This window comes from Cicer arietinum, chromosome 6 (assembly GCF_000331145.2).
Source record: "Cicer arietinum cultivar CDC Frontier isolate Library 1 chromosome 6, Cicar.CDCFrontier_v2.0, whole genome shotgun sequence".
Taxonomy (NCBI): Eukaryota; Viridiplantae; Streptophyta; class Magnoliopsida; order Fabales; family Fabaceae; genus Cicer; species Cicer arietinum.
The window spans coordinates 67,546,729-67,572,098 of record NC_021165.2 but is presented as its reverse complement, the minus strand read 5'-3'; the positions used below and the strand labels follow the sequence as shown (position 1 = coordinate 67,572,098).

General features: G+C 30.0%; 6 protein-coding genes and 1 non-coding gene across 8 annotated transcripts; 4 read left to right on the top strand and 3 right to left on the bottom strand.

Moving 5' to 3' along the window:
* The first annotated feature begins 1,733 nt into the window (after positions 1 to 1,733).
* Positions 1,734 to 3,555, top strand: LOC101511795 (universal stress protein PHOS32-like). Its single transcript, XM_004507098.4, has 4 exons — positions 1,734 to 2,148; positions 2,244 to 2,353; positions 2,909 to 3,027; positions 3,152 to 3,555. The coding sequence occupies exons 1-4, from the start codon at positions 1,974 to 1,976 to the stop codon at positions 3,240 to 3,242; spliced, it is 495 nt and encodes a 164-aa protein (XP_004507155.1). The 5' UTR covers positions 1,734 to 1,973; the 3' UTR covers positions 3,243 to 3,555.
* Positions 3,556 to 4,290: 735 nt separating this feature from the next.
* TRNAD-GUC (transfer RNA aspartic acid (anticodon GUC)) lies at positions 4,291 to 4,362 on the top strand. The gene has a single exon. It is a non-coding gene; the product is annotated as a tRNA-Asp (tRNA).
* A 48-nt stretch (positions 4,363 to 4,410) lies between these two features.
* On the top strand, positions 4,411 to 5,264 carry LOC101511472 (uncharacterized). Its single transcript, XM_027336238.2, has one exon. It carries the CDS (start codon positions 4,524 to 4,526, stop codon positions 5,139 to 5,141), a length of 618 nt encoding a protein of 205 aa, XP_027192039.1. The 5' UTR covers positions 4,411 to 4,523; the 3' UTR covers positions 5,142 to 5,264.
* Positions 5,265 to 6,133: 869 nt separating this feature from the next.
* Positions 6,134 to 8,725, bottom strand: LOC101511161 (protein THYLAKOID ASSEMBLY 8-like, chloroplastic). Its single transcript, XM_004507096.4, has 3 exons — positions 8,196 to 8,725; positions 7,195 to 7,585; positions 6,134 to 6,574 (listed from the first exon to the last, which is right to left on the bottom strand). The coding sequence occupies exons 1-2, from the start codon at positions 8,589 to 8,591 to the stop codon at positions 7,196 to 7,198; spliced, it is 786 nt and encodes a 261-aa protein (XP_004507153.1). The 5' UTR covers positions 8,592 to 8,725; the 3' UTR covers positions 6,134 to 6,574; position 7,195.
* Positions 8,726 to 9,960: 1,235 nt separating this feature from the next.
* LOC101510626 (uncharacterized) lies at positions 9,961 to 12,210 on the bottom strand. 2 transcript variants are annotated; one of them, XM_004507095.4, is made up of 4 exons: positions 11,969 to 12,210; positions 11,742 to 11,847; positions 10,226 to 10,323; positions 9,961 to 10,100 (listed from the first exon to the last, which is right to left on the bottom strand). In XM_004507095.4, the coding sequence occupies exons 1-3, from the start codon at positions 12,078 to 12,080 to the stop codon at positions 10,245 to 10,247; spliced, it is 297 nt and encodes a 98-aa protein (XP_004507152.1). In that variant the 5' UTR covers positions 12,081 to 12,210; the 3' UTR covers positions 9,961 to 10,100; positions 10,226 to 10,244. The 2 variants fall into 2 exon arrangements, with proteins under 2 accessions (XP_004507152.1, XP_073225811.1); XM_073369710.1 differs by having other exon boundaries at positions 9,961 to 10,323.
* A 6,535-nt stretch (positions 12,211 to 18,745) lies between these two features.
* On the top strand, positions 18,746 to 20,858 carry LOC101512110 (ras-related protein Rab11C). The gene is made up of 3 exons (XM_004507099.4): positions 18,746 to 19,021; positions 19,188 to 19,380; positions 20,055 to 20,858. Exons 2-3 carry the CDS (start codon positions 19,216 to 19,218, stop codon positions 20,538 to 20,540), a joined length of 651 nt encoding a protein of 216 aa, XP_004507156.1. The 5' UTR covers positions 18,746 to 19,021; positions 19,188 to 19,215; the 3' UTR covers positions 20,541 to 20,858.
* Positions 20,859 to 21,558: 700 nt separating this feature from the next.
* Positions 21,559 to 23,617, bottom strand: LOC101512438 (metal tolerance protein B). Its single transcript, XM_004507100.4, has 2 exons — positions 23,255 to 23,617; positions 21,559 to 22,798 (listed from the first exon to the last, which is right to left on the bottom strand). Exon 2 carries the CDS (start codon positions 22,793 to 22,795, stop codon positions 21,581 to 21,583), a length of 1,215 nt encoding a protein of 404 aa, XP_004507157.1. The 5' UTR covers positions 22,796 to 22,798; positions 23,255 to 23,617; the 3' UTR covers positions 21,559 to 21,580.
* Positions 23,618 to 25,370: the final 1,753 nt, after the last annotated feature.

Below are 25,370 nucleotides of genomic sequence, written 5' to 3'. Positions count from 1 at the left end.
TCAATAGTCGATATTATATGCACATTTATGATCAATTATAGATAGTTATAATCTTAATCTTTAATTTGTTACTTTACTAACTTCTCATTTTCGATGAATCAAATCTATTTTTATAAGTGCGATTAAATATAGAGACTAAAAATGCAAAGAAAACATTCATGATTGAGCTCCCCAATTTGAGTGGTTAAATGATCTCAATTTGAGTGGTTTCCTCTATCAGCTTCTTATATAGGAGTGGGTGTACATACACACACTCTGACGATTAAGTAAAAATTTATTAGAGCATAAGTGAAATTTAGATTATAATTTACGTGTACCTTTATAACCTAAGGAGGTCGATTTATATAAGGGGTTCCTCATAGGGTTTATGGAATATTCTTATAATGGTCATCAAGAATTAATAAATGTTAGATATATGTTTATTTGTTTTGTTATAGGTGGTCACCATCTAATGACTATGATTATAATGATTGCAATCGTAGTTGGAAGTTCGGATGATCTAGGATAAACCATCACTTTGGATATCTTCCGAGTGAATGACTTGTCATAAATTCGAAAAGGTTATTCACTATCAGATACTGAATTAAGTCAAACTGCTATTGTACTCTTGTGTTTGACCTAAGTGAATCTGAATACATTCCAAAATAATAATGAATCTCTAAATCTGAATCTTCTCTTTTAAATCCTTTCTTTCTCAAAATTTGTTATTAATAGATAAATTTAATGGTAGAGACGGAACCCTTAAAGTTATCCTTTAGTAACTTTCATCAAATTACATAAATTTATAGAAACTTGTTTGGATCATTTCATAAAATATTTGTATTTTTAATAATAAATGCGAAAATCCTCCGAACATCAGTTTATCTCACGCTTCTATGAAAATACTCACATTTTTTACTCACAATTTGAATATCTATTTGACATTCGGCTTATTACGGGGAACCATTACATTCTAGACGCTATAATCCAAAAAAGAAATTCAAATTTAATATTAAAAAATATTAGTTATAAACTTAAAATAAATACAATTGATTTTATTAATATTAAATTAATTATTTTTCTTAAAAAGTAATTTAATTAGTTTATTATTTACATCTCTATAAAATTATATATTTTACTTTTATATATACTTTTTATTTAAAACTCTCTATTAATCGTATATTTTTTACTTTTAGAAGGTCACAAAACTATATTATAATCACTCCAGAAATTTGTTTTTTTCCAATAAAAGATTTTCATTCTAAAAATCGATCATATATTATCTTTTATTTTTTATCTTTTATAATAAATTATTAATTTAAAAATTAAAAATAATTAAAATAATTAGAAAAATCAAATGATATTAACAAATTCAAACAGTATATATTTAATAGAAAAAATACAAAATCAATGCAAAATAGAAGAAAAAGAAAATTATTAAAATAATAAAGTACATTTTGACGTATCTACTTAACCACGTTAATTTTGATATATTTTTTTATTAAATATATTTTATTTAATTTTATTACTATAATGTAATTTTTTTAATTTATTAAATTAATTATTAATCATTTATTATAAAATCATTTTTTTTATTATAAAAAAAATAATAGATGATCGTGTTTTTAAAAATACGACTTCCTCTTGGCGAGAAAAAGATCTCTGTCCGTCGACATCCTAAGAATCAAAAGAAATAAATTATTAAAATATATAAATTTAATGTAATATATAATGAAGAATTTTGAATAAAAAATATATGAAAAATATTTCAACCTATAATAATAGTAATTTTTTAGGAAGAAAAAAGTATTTATATATTGAGAACTCGAAGACAAAGAAACAGTAGTCAGAAATTGATTGGCCGTGAACCATTGTAACCCCCCATTAAAGAAAAAAGAAAAACTTTGAGAAGCTCGTAGGTGAATTGAATTGTGAATAGATCAGTTATCATAATTGAATTGAGAAATTGGGTTGTTTGATCAAATAAAGAAAACATGGCAAGTGATAGGAAAGTTGGCGTAGCTTTGGATTTTTCCAAGGGAAGCAAGATCGCTCTCAAATGGGCTATTGAGAATCTTCTCCGCAACGCTGACACTCTCTACATCATCCACATCAATCCTTCCCAAAGCACCGAATCCCGTAATCTTCTATGGTTAACTACTGGTTCTCGTAAGTTCCTTTTTCTTATTATTCGATACTTTTCATTTTTCGTCTTAATAAGATCTTGTAATTTTGATTATTGTGATATGGATTTGTCGGTTAAGCTTTGATACCGTTGTCGGAGTTTCGTGAGAAGGAGGTGATGCACCACTATGAGGTTGACCCTGATGCTGAGGTTTTGGACCTGCTTGACACTGCTTCTAGACAGAAAGAGGTTTTTTTTTTTTTTAATTAATTACTACCTAGTATTGGATTCGAATTTGTTTTATTTATTGTTGTTTTACATGTTTGTTTGTTGAGGTTGACTTAACTTCTTTGAATTTTAGTTGGTTGTTGTAAAACATGTTTGTTGATGTTGACTTAACTTCTTACAATAACCCTACAAAACTGGTTTGTTGTGTGAGGACTACTACTGCTTATAAACACTTGCTTATGAGACTTTATCTCATCTAATGTTAACACTCCTCTCGTCCAAAATTGGGCATTTGGAGCGTGACCCGAATAGGCCAGTATTGGTGACGTGATAGTAGGTGGTCCAATGAATCTTGGATAAACTCTGATACAATTGTAGGTTTTTATATTTGGTAAAAAATTAGTAGTTGGTTGCTAGTTTAGGACTACCTATAAATTGATTTTGATGTAATCGCTTTGTATCATTGTCTACCAATTTGTATCATTTTACTTTTGATCAATATAATTCATTTTTGGATTTTCTCTCTTCTTATTATATGGATGTCATGTCTCTTAACATAACTTGCCATGATTATAGTTGACGGTGGTGGCGAAGATATATTGGGGAGATCCAAGAGAGAAAATTTGTGATGCTGTTGGTGATTTGAAGCTTGATGCTTTGGTCATGGGTAGTAGAGGTTTGGGTGCTATACAGAGGTAACTTTGGTTTTCATTGGAATTTAAAACATGATCTTACTTTAATTCAGCCTAAGTAACAAATTGAATTGATTCAGGGTGTTAATTAATCTCTTGATGATTTTGTTTGTTTTGTTGATTGTAGGGTATTGTTGGGGAGTGTGTCTAGTTATGTGACTTCAAATGCAAGTTGCCCTGTAACAATTGTGAAAGAATCTGCCCTTTCTACCGTCTGATTGATATGCTGTTGTGTTTGGTTGATCTTTGCAAACGGATGTTCTCTCTGTTGTTACATGTGCTTAGTTATATGGTCTACTAAAAAGTTTTCTTTTCTTAAGACTCTATTTTTGGTTTATAAGTGCTTATGCTATAGCCAAAATAAAAGTGTGCTTATAATTCAGCTTTGTGCTGGATCTGTTGAATACTTGCCCTCGGACATGATGGAGTGGCTTGAATTGAAATGTTTTATATGTTTGATTGTTAATGTCTTCATGTCATGTATAATCATCAACCAGTTCCTTTTGAGATATTATGGTTTGTTTGAGTTCATCTTCATCTCCACAATTTCCTAGCACAGGTAACATACACAATTGTCTCCATTTGCTTACATATTTGTTCAAACTTCAAAGAGACTTGCTATTTGTTACGAATAAATACTTTAATGAATTGAATAATGCTTTGATGTATAGTTTCAAAAGGGTGGACGACAAATAACTTCTTCAGATTTGGTGGAAAACACATAGGTAGTGGGTAAAAGTATCTCATTCTTCATTTCCCTTGTTGAGATAAATTGGCAATAATGTCCAACCTTCTAATGGAATATGAGTACACATAGTCCACTACTTACAATAATTATCTCACTTGTAATTCAAAACAAATAACTATGCAATTAAGATGTTAATTCTTGATGTACACAGAACTATCTTTTTTGCACTTTTTTTTTGTTAATTTAAATTTGTTTTTTTAAAAAATTATATGACTGCCGCGTGTCTTTTCGAACCACTCTCCCAAATTGGAGATTTTTATTTCCTCTCAAAACAGAGAGGATCCTTACTTAGTTCCTTATATAACTTTTTTATGATCTCACAAAGTTCTTTAGTAACTCTTTCCTTTTCCTTCATAGTAGTCTTGTATTATTGTGGAGTTTACGTTTTTGTGCAATTTTACGTATTTTATATACCTCTTGGTATTGCGTATTTGGCTTCTGAATTTGAGCTTTAGTGAATTCTTAACTGCATTAGTATATTATACAAGAAATTACAATAGAGAGAATCTCTCAAAGGAGTCGTTGTAGTATAGTGGTAAGTATTTCCGCCTGTCACGCGGATGACCCGGGTTCGATCCCCGGCAACGGCGATTTTATTTTAATATTTTGAACCTTCTCTTTTATGAAATTGGAAACAAATGTGTTTTGTACTTCTACGCAAAATGTTGCTTGCAAGCAAATAGCTATAAATTTAATACAAACGCTTAAAAAGACCACATCGTATTAGCAAAGAAAGCATAAGATACATTACATGCCAATGTATTTTCCTCCGTTTACTTCCACAACCGTCACCTCACCAGAAATGTCTGACGTGTCACGCCGGAAACTAACAACAACCAGCATTCACATTATGGCCTTAGACGGCATCGTCAACGTGAATTCACTCTTCACTTTAGCACTCTTCCTCGGCATCACATCCACTAATACGAACAACACGCTGGTCGGCGACAACAACACCGCCTGTATTGCCGGACTCTCCGTGGCCGAAAGCCTCATGGCCTACCACGTCTACTCCTTCAGCTCCTTCCTTTTCTCAAGCCTCATTGCTTTGGCTCTAAAAAATGTCATCAAAATCAGCAATGGTGCCGAGGACGGAGCTGATACCAACAACTTCTTGGTGAAGGGCTATGAGTTGGCTGTGGAAGTTAACACTGTTGCATTGAGGTTGGGAACTTTGGTTTCTGCTTTTGGATCGGTTTTTGGATGTGGGTTCTTGGTTATGGCTTTGGTTGATTTGGTGCAGATAAAGTTGGGAACTTTGGCTTGTGGGAGTCATTATACATTTGCTGCTATTGCTCCTTTGCTTATTCTTGTTCCCTCTGCGCTACTTATCTATGTTGTTCTTGTCCTTTATGCTTTTACTCGTTAAAGTTAAAATGTGGATGTCAATAATCAAGGAATTAATCAAATACAGGTGTGTGTAGCATTTTATTTTATTTTGTATTGTAGCATTCAAATTTACTTCATGTATGGGATGTGAAATTTTTATGAATGTTTATGATCATTGAAGCCTGAAGCGGCGATGGCTGAAAAATTGATATCATGCTGTGTCTGGTGGGGAGGTACAATGGTTGTATCTACAGCAAGCAGAATTAATTATTAATACGAATTATATTTTTTGAAGCAAATTGTTGTTCATCAAGCAAGCCTATTCTCTCGGTAGATTATCAAATCCTAATGTCTTCTGGTTCTGAGGCACTGAAGACACATTAAATTTGTCCATTACAATGTGTATAGATATAGAGAGACTAATCATGTAGCGGATTGCTTAAGTATGCTTGATTTATCTCTTGTTAGTAGTTGTAAAGGTTTTAAGTCGCTGCTTCCTTTTTGTCGGTGTTAGGGTGGGATATCGCCTTATTTAGTTTTCCTAGTAGTATTTAGTGTTCGGTTTGTGGGGCTTCTGGCCCATTTTGTTCACCCAAAAGAAGAAAGATAGGTTTGTTCATTTACTTATGTCTATCTCTAGCATGTGATTAGGCCTATTGTGTTATTTATTTACACCAGTAGAGACTTTTGTGTTAGGTGAAAAGAGTTACACATTTGAGAATCCCATCTGAAATTATATGCATTTAGTTTAAACTTTAAACCACTCCACACTCCATGAGATTACTCATAAGTACCCATATCCAACGTCGGCTGTCAAATATTAATTGATTAAGTATGAAACCAACAACTAAAAAATGGGCAAGTGTATAAAAGTTTTTCGGCATACACTTTAATTAGAAGGATGAGGAAATAAGAACATGAGCGTGAAACTTGATGCGCCTCAGCATTACATTTTTGTAACGGCAACATAGACTGACAGCTGCGAATGATTTGATTGGAATGAAATTTGAAATGAATATTACATTTGAAAAATAAGCGAATTTGAGTTATACCAGATCTCTAAGAAAATCAATTTGGATTGAACCTGGTCTAGATACAAATATACAAGCAGCTCTTTCATTCAACCCCCTTCAATATGCAAGGTAATATCCATCATAAATACTGCTGGGAAAAAAATACTGATGATTCCCTTTTTTTTCTTCCTTCTATAACAATTAGAATTAGTACATTGTAGATAAGATGGATGAAATTGAACTAAAAAAGAGCATAAATATTTTCACACTTAGTGAAGTTCAATCAGTTTCAACACCAAAACCTTACCTATTTGCCAGTAACAGTAAACAGTAAACGTCAATCCTCAATCTACTATTAACTTGCCAGCACAGAACTTGAATGACTGCAGCCACAACTACTACTTCCATATTTGTTGCATGATCCTGCTTCTTCCATAAAGAATCACGTCGCCAGGAGCAACTATTTATCCAAAAGAGGTTATTAGAATAGTTTACAAGGATTGCTTCCTTGACATTTGATTTGGTGAGTAATTAGGCAGGGGAAGATTCAAATTTAAAAGTGTGCAAAATTATTCGGGCAACTCTTTTTCACATGGAAAAAGGAAAGACAATTAATGGTTGAAGCTTTTTAAGGTGGTATTTGCAACATATTTAAAAACAAAAGTAGGAAAATCCTGAGTTCAATATGATTGACAGCATAACGTATTAGAGGATGACAAGCGGCTGCGGAGCTTAACGACAGTATCATCTTTCTATTTTATCATCACAGAAGCAGGTATCACATCTTAAACCAATAACTTATTCTTTATTGTTGATTTTTTTTCTTATGTTTTACATACTAGTACCAGCCAAATTGTACCCAACTTGACTATCTTTTCATTTTTTGACTCACAAGTATATCAAATATAGTCAAGAACTTGCAATTTTGGAGGAACCTCTAAATCAAGTGCATGTGCATCAACATTGTACCTAGTACCTTATGTGTCCATGGATGCGATTAGAAAACAGCAGAGATTATTAAAAAGAAAAAACTTTTGAATGCGGCACAACAAAGGGAGGGGGAGAGAGAATGGTTCAAACCTCAGCGTGCACCAAATATCTCTTGTGGTGGATCATAGATACTGGAATCAGGAAAGATCTCCTCGAAATCTTGTTTCACTTTGTTTCTCAAAAGAGGATGTGGCAAGAGCCCTTTCAACAAAATTCTAAACGGCAACTCCTCTGGTGGATCCGGAGAATTCTTCATATCCTCATATATGTTCATTGCATCTGCAGGAGATCCATTACTCAAGAATCCCCTTATGACTTCAGTATAAGTCTGAGAATCAGGGAATAGATTCTCCTTCCTCATGCTTTCCCACAATTGCAAAACATCATCCATTCTTTTAGCCCTTGCCAAAGCTATAATTAAATCTTTATACAGGAACATATCAGGCTTGTACCAGTCCTGCTTTTGCATCACATTAAACACCTGAAAATCCATCGAAGTAACTAGTAAACCCAAGTTTACAAAAATATCTATAATAATCACATCTAGTAAATGCCATAACCTAATGTATGAATCTTTAATTTCCAGAAGAAAGGGCATACTAACAGAATATTCTCATTACTAATAAAATTAAAACTACCATCAGGGTTCAAAAATTAGCTTGCAGTAACCCACTATCAATTTGGGCTGCTGACATCAAGGTTTTCATGTCTCTGTGTTTGCGATTGAAAAAAGGGCATATACTGTAACATAATATTTTCATTGAACAAAAAAATAAACTACCACCAGGGTTTAAATAAGGTTTGCGGTAGCAATCTGGGTTGCTCAAATCAAGTTTTTGATGCCTCCGCAATCGCGGTTGAAGTTATATCAGCTAGCTTTGGACACAATTGGTCGCAATAACAAGGATCACGACCACAATTTAAAATCTTGATTGCGATTACATTTTCACATTCTTAAAACAAAGCTTATATGGAATCATCATAACAACTAACAAACATGTTCTGAGAAACATTTTAACAAACAGGTTACAGGCAACAACCTTAATAACAAAAGGGTGCAAAGATGTGAAGAGATGGGAGTGAGAATATACCATGAGAGCGAGAGAAACTTCCTGTTGGCGCTCAAGTTCAGTAAGAACAGCAATCAAGTCCATCTTCAAAAGTCGCAAGACATGAGTTTTGATGAACTTGTGAAGCGTATCCTCTTCATCCTTAAACCTCTTCAACCCAGAAATAACAAAGAGAGCTTCTTTACCAATTAGTTTCTTTCCTCTCCAAAGAGGACCCCTTGGTCTTCCGTCGTGGTATTCCCTAAAACCCCATACACTTTTGGGTTCAAACATTGCAATGCTGTGTGTCGAAGACAATGCAGTTGAAACGTCTCTGATGAGGTTGCTACACCTCGTTGAATTTGAGGTGAGCTCTGTGAGGAATACAGAAGCCAAACGACAGGTTTCCCATTTTCTCATGAAACAACGACTTGCCATTACACTTCTGAAATGCCAAAGTAATTGCTGCGAGCGAGGTTAAGATATATACGTGGGAAATGACTTGCATAAGCCACAACCCAGCACATAAATATGGCCAAAATCTAGGCTACTGTGATTTAAACAAAAATTTGGAGAACTTTGTGACAATAATAAGAAAGGGGGGCGAGACCATTTTGGTAATATCAAAAATTAATTAACCCTTAGTCAAATGATGTGTCTTTGCGACCAAATTATAAATTTCACATTACCAAACTTTTTAAGTTTTGGTTTAAGTCTCTTTTAATTTATTATAATTTCTAATTATGAAAACAAGTTATGATATATTCATCTAAGAATAAGTTTGGTTTAAGTCTATTATAATTTTTAATTATGAAAACAAGTTATATATATTCATCTAAGAATATATTCACAAATACAGGACAAGGTTAAAAATAAACGAGAAATCTAATAACTTCTTTGTTTGACCAAAAATCTTTAAATAATAATACTAAATCTAATCAATCAATATTATTCATGTATTGCACGTGGTAAATTTTTCGATACTATTAATTTAGTTAACTTTTAATATACATTATATGAATAATGATACGAAGAAGTAGTAAGTGGAAAATTAACTCCAACTATTGTGTTAAATTGCATAGGGAATCATGTTTACAAATGTTTTTACCACTTTTCACCCTAGTTAAAATGTGTCAATTCCTATCTATTTGACATAGTAGGTTAGATAGGATTTTGAAAATTACGTATTCAGTGATGACTTGTGAAGTTGAAAGGACCGGGAATATTTGTTAAGAAGTTTAAGTTCGCCCAACGATTAGAGTATTGGTGACGGAGGCCATAACGATTAATACTCCCATTTGTTTCCCATATTGAATATTTAGTTGAGTTTTCATCCTTCATAGGAAGCCAACCAAGAGAGGGAGAAGATACACAATGTACTGAAATGAGAGGGTAGTGAAAGTGGTAACCAAAACTTTTTCATGCACAATGGTCCATTTGGAGTATCACAAAAAGCACTTAACATACCACCTTATACATTCTTAGTAATAAAAAAGCTAAGATGATTGAACGTCTTTCAATTTCAAGAACACCTTTGCATATTCACAAATTTAAATGAATAAAATGGTTTACACTTACAATTATAAGGACCAAATTTGGTGATTTACTCAACATATACTACAAAAAATTTAATGACACTAAACTACTAGTTCAACACTCAGACAAATTGTTAGACGTATAACTAAAGATTTGACAAATTATTTGCTACATACACAATCTTCACTTTTGTGCAAAGTATGACCAAGTGGCAGAACTAAATAACTAGTGAAACAGCATTACATAAAAGCTAGACACGATATCAATCAGGTTAGTCTAACAAGCTCAATCTAATATCATTTTATTACAAAGATTACATGTATATTCTATTTGCTGCAAGGATACAGTTTACAACGGCAACAATGATAGGAACTTATACTTTTCCATAGCCGAACAAGGAAAAAGTTTCTTCTGCAGTACCCATCAAAGGGCAAAAAGAGGAAGATTACAACAACAACAAAAATAACTACTGTCAATTAAACATTAGAGAGTCCAAGAAATAACAAAAGCCTACAACGATAAAGAGAACTATCAACCTTGGGGAAGTCAATATGCTCAAGTATGTAGGTAATTGGCAGCCATCATTAACTCCAGAGTTAATTCAGGTTCAATAGGAAATTCTCTGTCCTTTCCACTAGCAAGATCGGAAAAAACAAGTCAACACAATTTAAATTTAAATAAAATACAAACATAAAATTGAGGGATTTAAAGAGCTTATTTTCTTCTGTAAGGAACATATAACTTCCCATTCCAATACGTAAACCAGAATTTTGCAACAATCACCAAGCAATCTAGAGAAAGGTATTATAAAAAAGATGTGAAAATTTCTATGCCACCACCAGAGATGCAGTCTAACAATACAGACCAGCGGGTCAAAACAACAATCAGGACAAGTGCCAACTAAAGTTGGTAAGGCTGCGTTGTTACATTTTCAGATCACTCGGTCACTTTCAATTTGAAACAACAAATAAACCTTACTGGTCCAAAATACAGGAGGTAACAATTGTTTAATAGTTCAGAAATTGCAATCGATCTGGATTCACAGTTAAACAATAATTGTTTTAGAGATTAAAACAATCTTACATTCTCATAATTAGGAGTAGCAAAAAAAGCATGGATAGGGCCCACTGACGGGCATCAATTACAATTTTCTTCTCCAATTGCAATTCTATTATCCTCTACTAAGCGCTTTTTTTTCCTCGGTGGAAACAACACCAACACACGTCAGTCTTAAAGCAACAGTTTGTAGCTTCCATAAAATTGCAGTCAAATGACTTTGGGACATAAAAATGAATGCGGATCCAAACATACACTAAACCTTCCTCTAGTCATTTTCATTTAAACATATCAAGATTCAAAACCATCCAACATCTTTTAACTATACCAATAAAGGACAAGATCATCCAAAGATATATTAAGCAACAAATGAGATAGTTTTAGCACTTGAAAACAAAAAACTAGGAATGCAAGCTATACTCATTTAGAGGTTTGGGCAATTAATCGACATCAAAATCGTAATAAGGAAAGGCAAAAGAATAAAAGAAAACTGCAAACCGATGGCAGGTTCAAAATTGAATCTGAGCGTAAGTTACAGAAAGCACCCCGACGCGTGACACATTACATATCACATCAGACTATAAAATCCCTTCAATGCAGAACAAAATGGATACTTAATAACCCAAATCAAAACACTCATCAATCAGGTAGGCTATAAATTAAAAGACCCATCTAGTCTTTAATTTCCAAAGACTAAACATCAGTATTCACATTCTAGAAACATACAGTTAAACAAATTAGAATCCCATCCAACATTGCAGATCCTACATTTATATTTACGAAAAGAGGACAAAGCACAAGCAAATTGAAAGGTACATAATTTATCTTTTATATGCAGATAGCCTAACATTATGAATCAATACAACATTCATTAAACCAATTAAATAAAAAACAAAAAAATTCAACAATGTAAGTAATGTATATTTACACATAGAAACAAGAAATGAAAACTAAAATTGAAGATGTTAAGAACAAGGAAGCAGGAAATGCAAATACCTAGCGAATTCAAGATGCCAGTAAAAATACTGGCAAATCTTCTCAAGAATGGTGGTGCTGATCTCAGGAAAAGTCACTTCTCCGTGCTGCCTTTCAGCGAAACTCCCTATCACAAAAGAAATTGAAGCTTTAAAAATCTTAATCTTATTGAATCCACGTTAATTGGAAACCCTAATCGCACTAACCGAAAAACTACAAAAGGGTAAAGTGATTGAAGAAGAGAAAACCTGGAGAGGTAAGCATGTTGCGAATGGTCTGAGAAACCATGGCAGCTTCTTTGTCTACGACAAATTCGAAACCATCGGAACTGATGAGTTTCACTGTGTCTTCCTTCTTCATTTTCTCCTTTCTGGTGTGGTTGAACCGTTTTGGTCACGGAAATTCCAAATACTGTTGAAACGGTTTTTTACCGGTTTGTTGGATCGAAAAAGGGCTTGTCCTCGCTAACCCATCTACAAGATTATAGGTAGAAAATTATATTTTGTATCCCTCGATTATGTACTTTTTAAATACGGAATTTTCTTTTAACTCATCTAACTTTTTAAAAATTGTACTTCTTTTATCAAAATTTTCAATACATAATTTTTTTTCTAAAAAATTTGATATACATGTTAATATTATTGAAAGTTTTATTTTTAAAAAGTTCAGTATGCAAAAAATTTTAGAATTGAATTTTTTGAGTTAAAAGATTTTGAATTTTTAAAAAATCAAAATTTTTTATTGGATTAATTTGTGTACCAAAAATTTTGTTCTTTAAATTTTCATTAGTTAATTACTTCTCAAAAAGTTCAATTTTAAAATTTTCGATAGTTAATTTTATTTTTTCGAGTTTTTCAAAACTTTAAAATTTTTTATATATTTTCATTTTGCAACACCAAAAATTTTATATTTTTGAAAAATTTAGTATAGATATTTATTGTTTAAATATATTTTTTGTCATTGCGAATATGTTTTATTTTGATTTTAGTCTTTGTAAATTATTTTTTTTTTGCTTTATACTCTAACAAATTCTAATAAATTTTAAAAAAGTCATTTATAAATATTTTTTGGTAAAAAAATAGAGATGTGACTCACATCATATAACTATTTTTAAATGAAATGGCACATAATAACTATGTAATTGTTGTTTATTAGACAATATTTAATATCTAAAATTAAAATTCATTTTATTAACTAATTTAATCATTTAATAATTCATCCATTTATAGCCAGGGATGCATTATTCGCCAGCTACACACGCTCTTCAAGAAATAAGATCCACCATTTTTTAAAATAGTGTTAATGAAATAGTAAAATTGTGATCCCTCTTCTTCACTTGATCCTAAATATGTGTCTCAAAGCAGGACATGTATCTTGTATAATTTCTCTTTTAATCTTATACTTCGTGAGCAATATAGAAACCCTTGGAATCGTAGTAGGATAGGAAAGCTTGTTGAAGATTTTGATTCTCTTGCTGAAATCATTGCTTTAAAGGTCTTTCTTTTTTTTTTCGAAATTATATTATGAATTTTGTTTATTACGGTTTCTAAAATATTGGATTTAGATTGTTTTAATTAAAGTATATAGCAACCCCTATTTTATATTAAATATTTGAGAATTTGTGATTTGAAAATGAAGAAGAAATTGGAGTTGAAGATGAAGATTTTGAGTTTTTATTAAAAAAATTGGAGTTGAAGATGAAGATTATTTAATTTTTTATTATTTAATTGATTAATTAATTAATTAATTTATTTATTAGTTTTAAGTTTATAATTAAATGATTAAATGAGTTAATAAAATAAATATTAAATATTGTCCGGTCAATAACAATTACGCGGTCACAATATGTTACTTCATCTAAAATTAATCGTGTCATTATTTTTTTACTAAAAATGATTTATAAATGACTTTTTTAAAACTTGTTAGAATTTGCATGGATTTAAATAAATAAAAAGTTACAGGGATTAAAATCAAAATAATGCATATTTGCAAGAACAAAAAACATATTTAAACTATTTTCGTTTTTGTTTATGAAATATGGGTAGAAAAAAACATCATTATATATAAATTTGACTAGAAAAAAAAACTTGATCCAAAAAATTCATTTGTTAAAATTTTCTAATAGTTATATTGTATATCGAAAAATTAAAAAAAGAATGAAATTTTCAAGTAAAAATTATTGATAAATTTATTTTTGAATTTTTTATACAAAATATAACTACTGAAAATTTTAAAAACTAAAACTTTTGTTTGAGAAATTCAGATAAATTTTTGTAGTTGAAAATTTTGAAATGTTACGTCCAATGGTATGAATTTGTTTTAATTTTTATATTTATATAAAAATATTTTTTGAAGTTAAAAGATAAAAATTATATCTTTAAATTCTAACTTAATTAATAAATATAAATATTATTAAATTTAATATTTTATTTCAAATTTAAATAATTATAATAAATTTATAATAAAATAAATATTGATTGCGTGCAATACAAAATCCAAGTTTTCTATCTCTATGGATATAGATAGGCCCATTATTATATTATGGACTTTTCGTGGAGTTCAAACATTCCATGCTTAAAAGTGATATTCATGACATTCATACAATGCAAAATAAAATAAAATAAAAAATTGACTAACTAGTTATCAGACAAAATTTGACAATTCATTGGATTGAATCAATAAATATATTTTTATGATTTTTTTTATAGATTAAATAGCAAAGTTTACAACAATTATATATTTAAATTCAAATATGTAACATCATTTTTAGTCTAACAAATTCAATATTTATTAATTAAATTTAATATTTAAAAACATATATAATTTCTTTATTAATAAATGTTAATAGTTAGTAATTTTTACGAGGAAAGGAAATTTATTACAAGTAGCGAGTTAGAAGATATGAGGGGCTAAATACTAAATAAAAACAAGTACATTTTTAAAATTAATAAATCAAACTTAGATAATTATCACAAAAATTCACAATGATTTTTCCTTAATCATATGAAGTGAAATGTAAATTAAACCAAAAAATAAAATAAAAAGAGACTTTGTTATAAAATAAAATTAATGAAATTTCAAAAGGTCAAATTCATTTATAATTGACTTTTTACTCTTAAACTGACTAACAATAATTTTTTCAAACATAAATAAATAAGTTATTTGCAATAAAATAATCTCAGAATATTTTAGTATTGATTTGACAATTTTCATTGCTTGTAAAGTTTTCTATAGAGTTGCTTTAGAAAGTTACAACACAAGGGATAATTTTTTTTGACTTTTTTACTTTTCCTAATTAGTTACAACTAATTTTATTTGATATATTATTAATGTAGTTAAATATTAAAATATATTTATTAATTTATCGGTTATGTAAAATATTTCCTCTCATTCATCTACCTCTAACTAAAAATATACTAAAAAATATAATTAAAAAAAATCAAATATATTATTAATATTGTAAAATAACATATAATATGAGAGACAAATTTTTTGTTGTCGCAAAGTTACGTATAATTATGCCAAAGAAAATATTAATGTTTTTAAAATATCCAAAGGTTTGTTATAAAATTCACTGTCTAATTTAATATAGACTATAAAAGGTCCAAAATTGGGACTTTATTTGTTTTTATTTAGGTCCACTTTTGGACTAAAAAATTCACTATTTTACTAAAATTGGTATAGTCCATCTTTGGAACTTTTTCGTAGGTCTTTATTAGAAACACTCATACTAGCGTATATTTCCATATAAAATTAAAGTTACTTTTAATTTATTCATTTTCATTCTCACTTTCTATTTATTTTTTTCCTTCACAAACCAAACAAAGCATAAAAGTCACCATTTTTGGAGTAAGGATTATGCGTTGAAATCAAAACTGCAAGAAACCGGAAAACTGAGGGACCAAAATTTTTTATTTTAAAATATGAGGACTATTTTTTTCAATATGTTAAAATAAAAAATAAACTAAAAGTGCAATTAAATCAAGTTTAATTTTAATAGACCGTCAATATTAATTTTTAATTTTGGTCTATCAAAATTTTGGTCTTTGAATATTTCTCAAGTTTAATTTTTTTTTTAAGGTTAAATATATTTTTAGCATTTTAAATATATCAACTTTTATTTTTTGTTTCTCTAAAATATTTTTTTTGAATTTTGATCCTTCTAAATTTTCAGTTATCAATTTTAGTCCCTGTTTTTTTATAAAAGTTCACGTCACATGTTCTTATTGATTTTTTTTTATGACATGTCATTGTTAAGACTTTAAAATATGATTAAGTTAATAGCTTAATTATTTAATCTTTAATTTAATAATTGAATATCTAACTTGAAGTTATAGATAAATTAATAAAGATTCAAAATTAAATAGTTAAACTATTAAACTAATGATATTTTAAAATTTTATCAATGATATGTCATCAAAAAAAGTCATTTAGAATATGCAACGTGACATTTTCTAAATAAACAGAGACTGAATTTAGTAATAGAAAATTTAGAATAACGAAAGTTCGAATGAACTTTTTAAAGTGACAAAAAATGGAATTGATACATTTAAAGCGACTACAAATATATTTAACAATTTTTATATGTAGAAGGTATAGTAAGCACCACTATAAACTTACACATTATTGTAAAGTCTTAGGTTCAAACTAAGGACAATACGTCAAACTTAATAATATCAGTATTTTGTTAATTGAGTTAAGGACTTAAAGACTTTCAATTTTATTTTTACTATGACCTTTTTTGTTTTTTATATGACGATCTATTTGAACATTTTTCAATATAACTTAGCTTAAAATCATTTTTGCTCTCTTTTTCATCTCATTAATGATTTTGATATTTTTATTTTAAAACTTGTGATTTTGATTCTCTTATTTTTAATTATTCCTACAATTTTTATTTCAAACTTTTGAATGTATACCTTTTCTTCAATTATATATTTTGAAGTTGAAGTTAATTTGATAATGTGATAAGTAATATGTTTAGGTCACAATTCAATTAATGATGTGATACAGTCTAGGTGAATTATCACTTAACAAGTGACTATAATTTTATGAAAATGTACACTAGTATGAGTGTTTCTAATAAAGACCTACAAAAAAGTTCCAAAGATGGACTATACCAATTTTAGTAAAATAGTGGATTTTTTAGTCCACAAGTGTACCTAAATAAAAACAAATAAAGGCCCAACTTTGGACCTTTTGTAGTCTATATTATATTTTAGACAGTAAATTTTATAATAAACCTTTGGATCTTTTAAAAAAATTAATATTTCCTTTGGCATAAATCATATGTAATTTTGCAACAACAAAAAATTTGTCCATATTATATGTTATTTTAAAATATTTAATGAAACATTAATATTTATTTTTTTTATTATACTCTTTTGTATGCTTTTGGTTAGAGGTAGATGAAGAGGAAGAAATATTTTACATGAATTGTGTTTGATTCTTTTTTAAGGAGAGGAGTGGAGCAAAGTCACTCATAAAGTGATTTTTGATCTATCTCGATTTTGGAGGATTGAGAGGGGAGAAGTTCAACATACAAAAAACACTCATTTAAAATATATTTGTTTCCCTGGAACTAAACAAAAACCTATTAAAAATTTCTTCTATCTCTCTTCCACCCTCTACATTAAAATATCATAAATCTCATTTTGCACGTTGAACGAAATTGATTGGTACTATTATTACTCTTTTCTTTTAATTATATTAATTTATTTTTTTCATACCGTTAATGAGAGATAATTTTATAAAATATTTCATAAGTTTTCTTTCCCATACAAAATTAACAATATTTCTTAATTTGTCTTAATAAGTTCTCTTTCCCATACAAAATGATGGAGTATTATTATAATTATAATTATAGTGATAGTAGTAATAAAATTGTTTATATTTAATTAAGTGAATCGACTTTACAAGTTTAAAAAAAAAAATTCACTAGCAAATAGACATTGTCACACGTTGGTAGTCGTTCGATTAAAATTGAACAGTCTAGATTCAAATTTAATATTTTATTAATTATAAAATAAAAATCAAATATGCATTTTCTACTTCGTCTTATCAAAATCGAACAACCACTTACGTGTTAATTGTGGGAAACAACTACTACAAAAAATCCATTTCATGTGCATATATCATAACTTTTTTAGCTAAGTAAGTTTTTAAAAAAGTCTTAATCTAACTCATATGAAAAAAAAAATATGACCTAAGTCACTCATGAGTTATGGCATAGATTTATGTCGACCGATCTTATTTATTTCCATCTTAAGTCCTAACTATTATGACTTTTTTTTTAATATTTTATCTGTTTCACAATAAATGTTATTTTACCAACAAAATATTTTAAAACAATATCATTTTTAATTTAACTCTAATTATTTTTTTCTAGTTGTATCTTTTAACTATTAATGTATACACTACTTCTAAAATATGAACACCAATTTATATTTATAATATTGAAAAATCAATTAATAATTCATAAAAATAATTTGATAAAATAATAATAATAATTTCTTAATCATTCTATTTTTTAATATGTATAAAAAATATTAGTCGACAATAATTTCAAAACGGAGGGAGTAATCAATTTGAATGAACCAAGCAATGAAAAATTATTCCCATACACATGTTTTTTAATGTCACGGAGTAGAGCTGTAATTGGTTAGCCAATTGAGAGAAGGTAGCGCATATGAGCTCCCTTATATACATAGCTACATTCATCCAAAAGAATCAAAACAAGGGAAGAACAAACACACGCCAACAAATTAAAGCGTGTAAATTCGCTGGCAATTCACACCTTGTAGTACTTAATACTACCCTCCACCCGTAAGCCAGCTTGTCAATGCCTACAGTCAGCTTCATCACTCTCATTTTATTTTGTCGACTTTGTCCACTTCTCCAATACGACACCGTTCCACTCCAATATAAAATTAAAACACCAAATTAAATAACGAATAACCATTTTCTTAAAAATATCCATTATTACCATAAAGAAAACATTAATTAATTGAATAAAAATATAGTACGTTATTTAATTGCCGTTCGAAGTGCTTTCTCACTCATCGATATTTCCGTTTTCTTTCAATTGGCCAATTTGGCCACTCTCTGAAAAAGCCTCCACCCTTCTTCTTCCTTTTCTTCTCCACTAATATTCTCTACGGTTCGTTTGTTTACCCGAACCGTACCCTACCACACTCTCTCTACCTCTGCGCTCGATAAACTAACACCTGAAAAAACTTCACCAAACTCATTCATTTATCATCAATTCGTTGCTGTCTTTTAATTAACCATTCCGTCTCACAGTGAGTTCTTTTGCTTTTCGATTCAATTATTATTAGATCTATTGCTTCATTTCGTGCGCGTCTGTTTCGTTCTTTTTTGTGTTGATTTGCGTCTTGTAATGTGTCGCCGTGCGTTTTTTACGTCGTCGATTTGGATCTGAATGAATATTGAAATTGGATCTTGTAGGTTTTAGAGATCGGAGAGGAGAAGATCCATGGCGCATAGAGTGGATCATGAGTATGATTACTTGTTCAAGATCGTTTTGATCGGAGATTCTGGTGTTGGAAAATCTAACATCCTTTCCAGGTTTACTCGAAACGAGTTTTGTTTGGAGTCCAAATCTACTATTGGAGTTGAATTCGCCACCAGAACCCTTCAGGTATTTGCACTTCCTCTTTATTTTTTTATTTTTCCATTGCTCCATGTGAATGCGTTCATTTGTAATTGTAACGTGTGTTTTTGCCAGTTGATCCTCGTTTTTCATATTTCTATCATTTTGTGTGTTATTTTGCTTTAGACTATCATTTGAGTATTTTTTTTGTTCACAAGCATTGTTTTGTTTGAATTTTTGAAGTTATAGCTCAGATCCTTTTCTGAGGAATGATTCTAGTTTGTTTTGTTATAGCTACAATTATGAAAACTCATTTTGTGTCCAAGCATATCAGTAACTAAATATTTTGAATTCAGAACCCCTAAAGGTTGGCCTATTGAAGCATGGCAGGGTTTGTATCCGATATGTTGTGGACTCAAGTTCATAGCAGTTCCTTTGGAGTGAGGCAAATGTATTTTATTTGTAAATTCTCATTTCTCACCAAGCCTGGAGGTTTTTCCTGTTGTAGGCAGGGTGCCATTCTACCACTCTAAAATTTTCTATTTCTGTAGATATTCCGAGTTCTTAATATTATCTTATATTACATGATGTATGTTGAGAGTAACTTTTCGACTGCAAGTGTTGAAGTTATTTTAAAAATGATACTATGGTAGATTGTCTATGAATCCTTGTTTGTATTACAATGCTGTTATCAATGGTTGTTTCTTTGCCTTCCTAAACAGGTAGAGGGAAAGACTGTAAAGGCACAGATATGGGACACAGCAGGTCAGGAACGGTACCGTGCTATTACCAGTGCCTATTATAGAGGAGCTGTGGGTGCTCTCCTTGTATATGACATAACTAAGAGGCAAACCTTTGACAATGTCCAAAGGTGGCTGCGTGAATTGAGGGACCATGCAGATTCTAACATAGTGATCATGATGGCTGGAAATAAGTCTGATTTGAACCATCTTAGAGCTGTTTCAGAGGATGATGGCCAAGCATTGGCTGAGAAGGAAGGTCTCTCTTTTCTTGAGACATCTGCACTGGAAGCAACCAACATTGAGAAGGCATTCCAAACCATATTGACAGAGATTTATCATATTGTAAGCAAAAAAGCACTTGCAGCTCAGGAAGCAGCTTCTGGTACCTCAGTTCCTGGCCAAGGAACCACAATCAATGTTGCAGATACCTCCGGCATTACAAAGAGAGGGTGTTGTTCCACTTAATGTGACATTTTCAGTAAAATCGTTGCTAGCAGATAGTATTTTTTCCCCCCCAATTCTGTTTTTGCCCCTTCCTCTATTTTATTTTTCCTTCTTCTTTATGGGTGAGAGACAAACATGTAGATTACATTTACTTTGTTGAGTTGCTATGAGGAAGCTTGTGAAAGTTTCAAAACTATAGTGTTGCTAGTTTATTTCGGTTATCTCTTCCTTGATGTGATAATTTCTTTTGAATTGATGTAATATTTGAACTGACAGATATTTGGTGATATAGCGTTTGAGAATCTGACGTTTCAGAAAGTTCGTGTAAGATTCAAAGCATCTTTTGGTTTTTGTTTATTAATTGCTGTTATAAGGAGGCTACTAGAGATCTGTTTGACAGAATGTTTTATCATTCCTTTTGCAATATCCTTTTTTAGTGTTTAAATAAATCTATTAGTACTTTTGGAGGCAAAGTTTTGAACCAAATTGGCAATAGTAAATATTGCGAGTTGTCATTTAAGTCTTATCATAATCGACAAATGTCAATATTGTTTAGTTGAACGTTTTGTCTGGATTCAACCCAAAAACATTTTAGTTGTATGTGAATTTTTGGTGATATCCACCTTAATAGGTGATCTACTATAAACCAGTGTTTAAAAATCACTTGAAATTTAGTGGCTTCAAAAGTATAAATTAATGGTTGTCTTGTATTTACCACTTAGACGATGATTCTATTGATGTCAGTTCGATAAGTTGAATTTTGGAGAGATACATTTGTTTTATCTTGCTTATATTGAACCGACATTCGAGTTATTGTCTCAATTGTAAAGACTAGGAGAACTATTAATTTATATTTCCAATAAGTGTCTTCAAATCATTGTTACAATTAAAAGGTAATTTTGAAGTATAGTCAATGGTACTAAATAGTTGTCAGAACACTTTCTTCAAAAAAAAAAAGTCAGAACAGATTAGAATAAAACTTGTCTTGGGAATCTATACGAAAAATGCATCACATAAATAATCAATAAAAAGAAAATAATGGAGCGGAAAAGAATATAACCTTACTCAACTTGTATGGTTACATGTTGTATTTGATAAGTGTTTTCACAATAATGCTTAATAGTGGCAAGTAGATCAATGGAACTGATGCCAGGCTCAGCCACTACATGGCAAGATAGAAAATATTTTCCAACTGTTATGGCCCAAACGTGCAAGTCATGAACTTCCTGCACTCCCTTGATACTTCTAATGCCACTTTCCAGCTGAATGATATTAATCTCACTTGGTGTCCTCTCCATCAGAATGCCAAAAATATTCTTAAGCATAGGCAGAGTAGTACTTAAGGATAAAACAGAGAATATAAGAGTACATAAAAGATCAACCATAAACCATTCTGGTTTTGCCCATATTACTCCTCCAGCAATCATCACTCCAATAGATTGAATCATATCAGTCATGACATGCAAATAGGCCCCTTGAAGGTTTATATTCAAAACATTCATACTCCTCTTACTATTTGAAAGCATTGTAAGGTTCTCCTCGTCAGTTACTTTAGGTAGTTCCTCCATCCCATGATGATCGTGCTCCGAGTCTCCACTGCATTGATGATGACTATGACCATGACCATGATCTGAATCTCCACCACATTGATGATGACTATGACCATGACCATGATCATGATCTGAGTTTCCAAAGCCATGATGATGATGACTATGATCATGACCAAGCCATAAAACCATGATACAGTTAAGAACAAAGCCAAATGCTGCAATTGCAAACATGAGCTTTCCATTCACTATAGCATTTCGATAAAGAAGTCTACCAACTGCTTCATATATTAAAAAACCAGATATGAACCAAATTAACTGCACAGATAAAAGAGCACCCAAAACCTCAAGACGATTGTATCCGAAAGATTGATGAGGTGTTGCTTCCCAACCTGAAGCCCACACTGCAAAGAGAGAGATAGAGAATCCAGCAATATCAGAAAGCAAGTGTGCCGCATCGCTGATAACAGATAAACTGTGAGCTTTCAAACCCCCTATGGCTTCAACAACCATAACAATAGCATAGAAAACTATGAGTGCTGAAAGTTTCTTTGCTGATTCATTTGATCCCCCAACACTTTTTTCCTTACTCGACAAACGACAAACAGAATTGCAAGACGACGACGACACTGTTGTCATTGGAAGAAGATGAAGTCTGTCTGAGACAATTGGTATCTCAATTTCCTCTACTGATCTTGCTTCCAAGATAGGCGCTTTCTGTTGTTCCATTTCCTTCATTAAAATGAGTAATTATAAAAACGAACAAAACAATTAGAAAAATCATCTCCTGGGAGGCTAAGAGCATTCAAAATTATGTCCCAGATGGAAAAAACGACCACTGTTTGATGAATTGTCCACATTTGACAAATTCAAACTAAAACAAGGTGTGTGAAATTGACATAAAATATGAACCACAAATTGAAGAAATGCAGGTGGGTGAAGCACAAACTTGACTACCTCAAATTGAAGAAATGTATAATAAACATAAATAAAATAAGCAGCATTAAATTCTAAGGTTTATTAATTTATTATTACAGTTGGTAAAGTAAGAAAATCATAGAGACAGGCAAAACTACAAATCTACAACATAACATAAGAATCTTCTTTTTTCTTTTGAAATAACAACATAAGAATCAATAGATAGCAAATCAACTAAAATAACACAAATTAAAATAAAAAATAGTGTACCAGTAAAATAGAAGAAAAGAACGTGTAGATCCCAGAAGACAAAGAATTAAAGTGAGAAGCGGTGTACAAGTGGAAATTGAGAAGTGTTGAAGTTGACGATTGATATTGATGAAGTGGGAGCGAAGTGGATATGAAGGGGTTGAAAAGAAATAATAAATAATAAGAATTCAACTGGGTAGCGTTGAAGAAGCAATTCAGACATTTATTGATGTTAACAACATGGTATATTGTCCTGGTGCATGTCCATCGGCGGAGAGTTAGCACCAAACAACTAAATTACAAAATGCGTTTTTATATGGATTTTTTTCGTCAGAAATTATAGGAAAAAAAAAAAACCTACTTCTTGTGTTCTTCTGATACAATACAGCAGTTTCGGGCCAAACCAACTTGATATGATGTGCTTCTCTCCACAATACAATACGGCACGTATGCTAGTATTACCGTGACAAATTGTCTAGTTTTTTTTATTTTTTATTTTAACTAAAAAGGTTAGCCTTTAAATTTAATTATTTCAACTTTTTTTCTATAAAAACAAAAAGTATTATTACTCCGTCCCAAAAAAAAATTAGTAAAAAAAAAGTTAACATATTAATTCAAATTTAAAATTAAAATAAATTAATTTCTTTTATATTTAAAGACGAAGAAGGTATCGACTGATGGTCGATTGTAGAAAATAAATTTAATTTTGGTAAAAGTCTAATATAATCTGATAGTCTACTTAAAAAAGTCTATTTTATTTTAATATTTTTGAATAAATAATCAAATATATATTTAAATAGATTAACAAATTAATATGTCAATGAAATTAAGTTTTATTTAGATATTTAACATGACATTTTAAAGAATACGACTTTATACATATTCTACTTCAATTCTATTTTATCAAAATATATTTAAATATATTAAAAAATAAAGAAAGTTAATATGTATAAATTACTGAAAATTAAATATTTAACAAAAAGATAAAAATATAATATAACAATTATATTGGTATAAAAATATTATTTATATTTATTTAAATTAATTAGTATAATATACTTAAAAGACTTATTATGTAGTATGTAGTATGACGTTTTTAACTAAATAATTTATTATGTGGTTTGTGTTAGACATCGAGGACAAACTTTCATCTATACAAAGTCATTTAACGTTAAAAAAGGTTTTTAGAGATACAACACTGTGTTATTGGGATTAAAAATTAATCGATGAAACGATTAATTATTCTAAATTATGATTATATATTTTTTTCCAAATTATTACAATGAGGAATTGACTACGCCCCTCAACTATGAATTTCTTAACTACTCAAAATAGTGTTAAATACAATGTTGGTGTTTAAGCTACTACTAAACTATAAATGCATAAATTAAAGTAAATTGATAATAGATAATGTGTAAAAAAGTTGTTTGATTGATTGAGTGTATCTAAAAATCTTATATATAGGTATTTGTTGTATTGCAGGTGGAGTTAGAAGCCTCACATTGCTTAAAAGAGAGAATGTAGAACAACATAAGATTTTGAATTAATATGTGAAGTTAAATTCACTTATATAGTTACTCTTAATTCAATGTAGATATCTAATTTCTCTCACGACCTAACAATGTTTAAACAATGTTTATAGACAACATTTATCATTACCTTGACTAAGGAGAATTAACATAAAAACAATTATATGCTGAAGATGATAGTATTTGTTGATCCAAGTATGCCAACAAAAACAAATGAACCAATTGTTGTGGTTGCTCAAGTATGCAATACTTTAAACATTTCAATTAATATCAATCAATAATATATATACCATAAGTTCATTTGAGTTCACAAGGGCCCATGGTTTCTTTAGAATATTTGATTTGATTTGATTTTTTTATGTTTTATGCTTGATTGCACATAAAAATGGATGTGCTTTTCATCCAAATAAACTTCAATAGTCAGCCAAACAATTTGTATTGCTTCCACTAATTTATTTTAATATTGCTATGACTTAAAAATATTTTCGTGATTACACTAGTATGAGTTAATATTCTCTCGGGAGCTTTGTTAGAGTCTCTTTAAAAAAAGCATAGAAAAAATGACAAAGACCAAAGACATATTAAAAAAATAAATCAATACTATATAT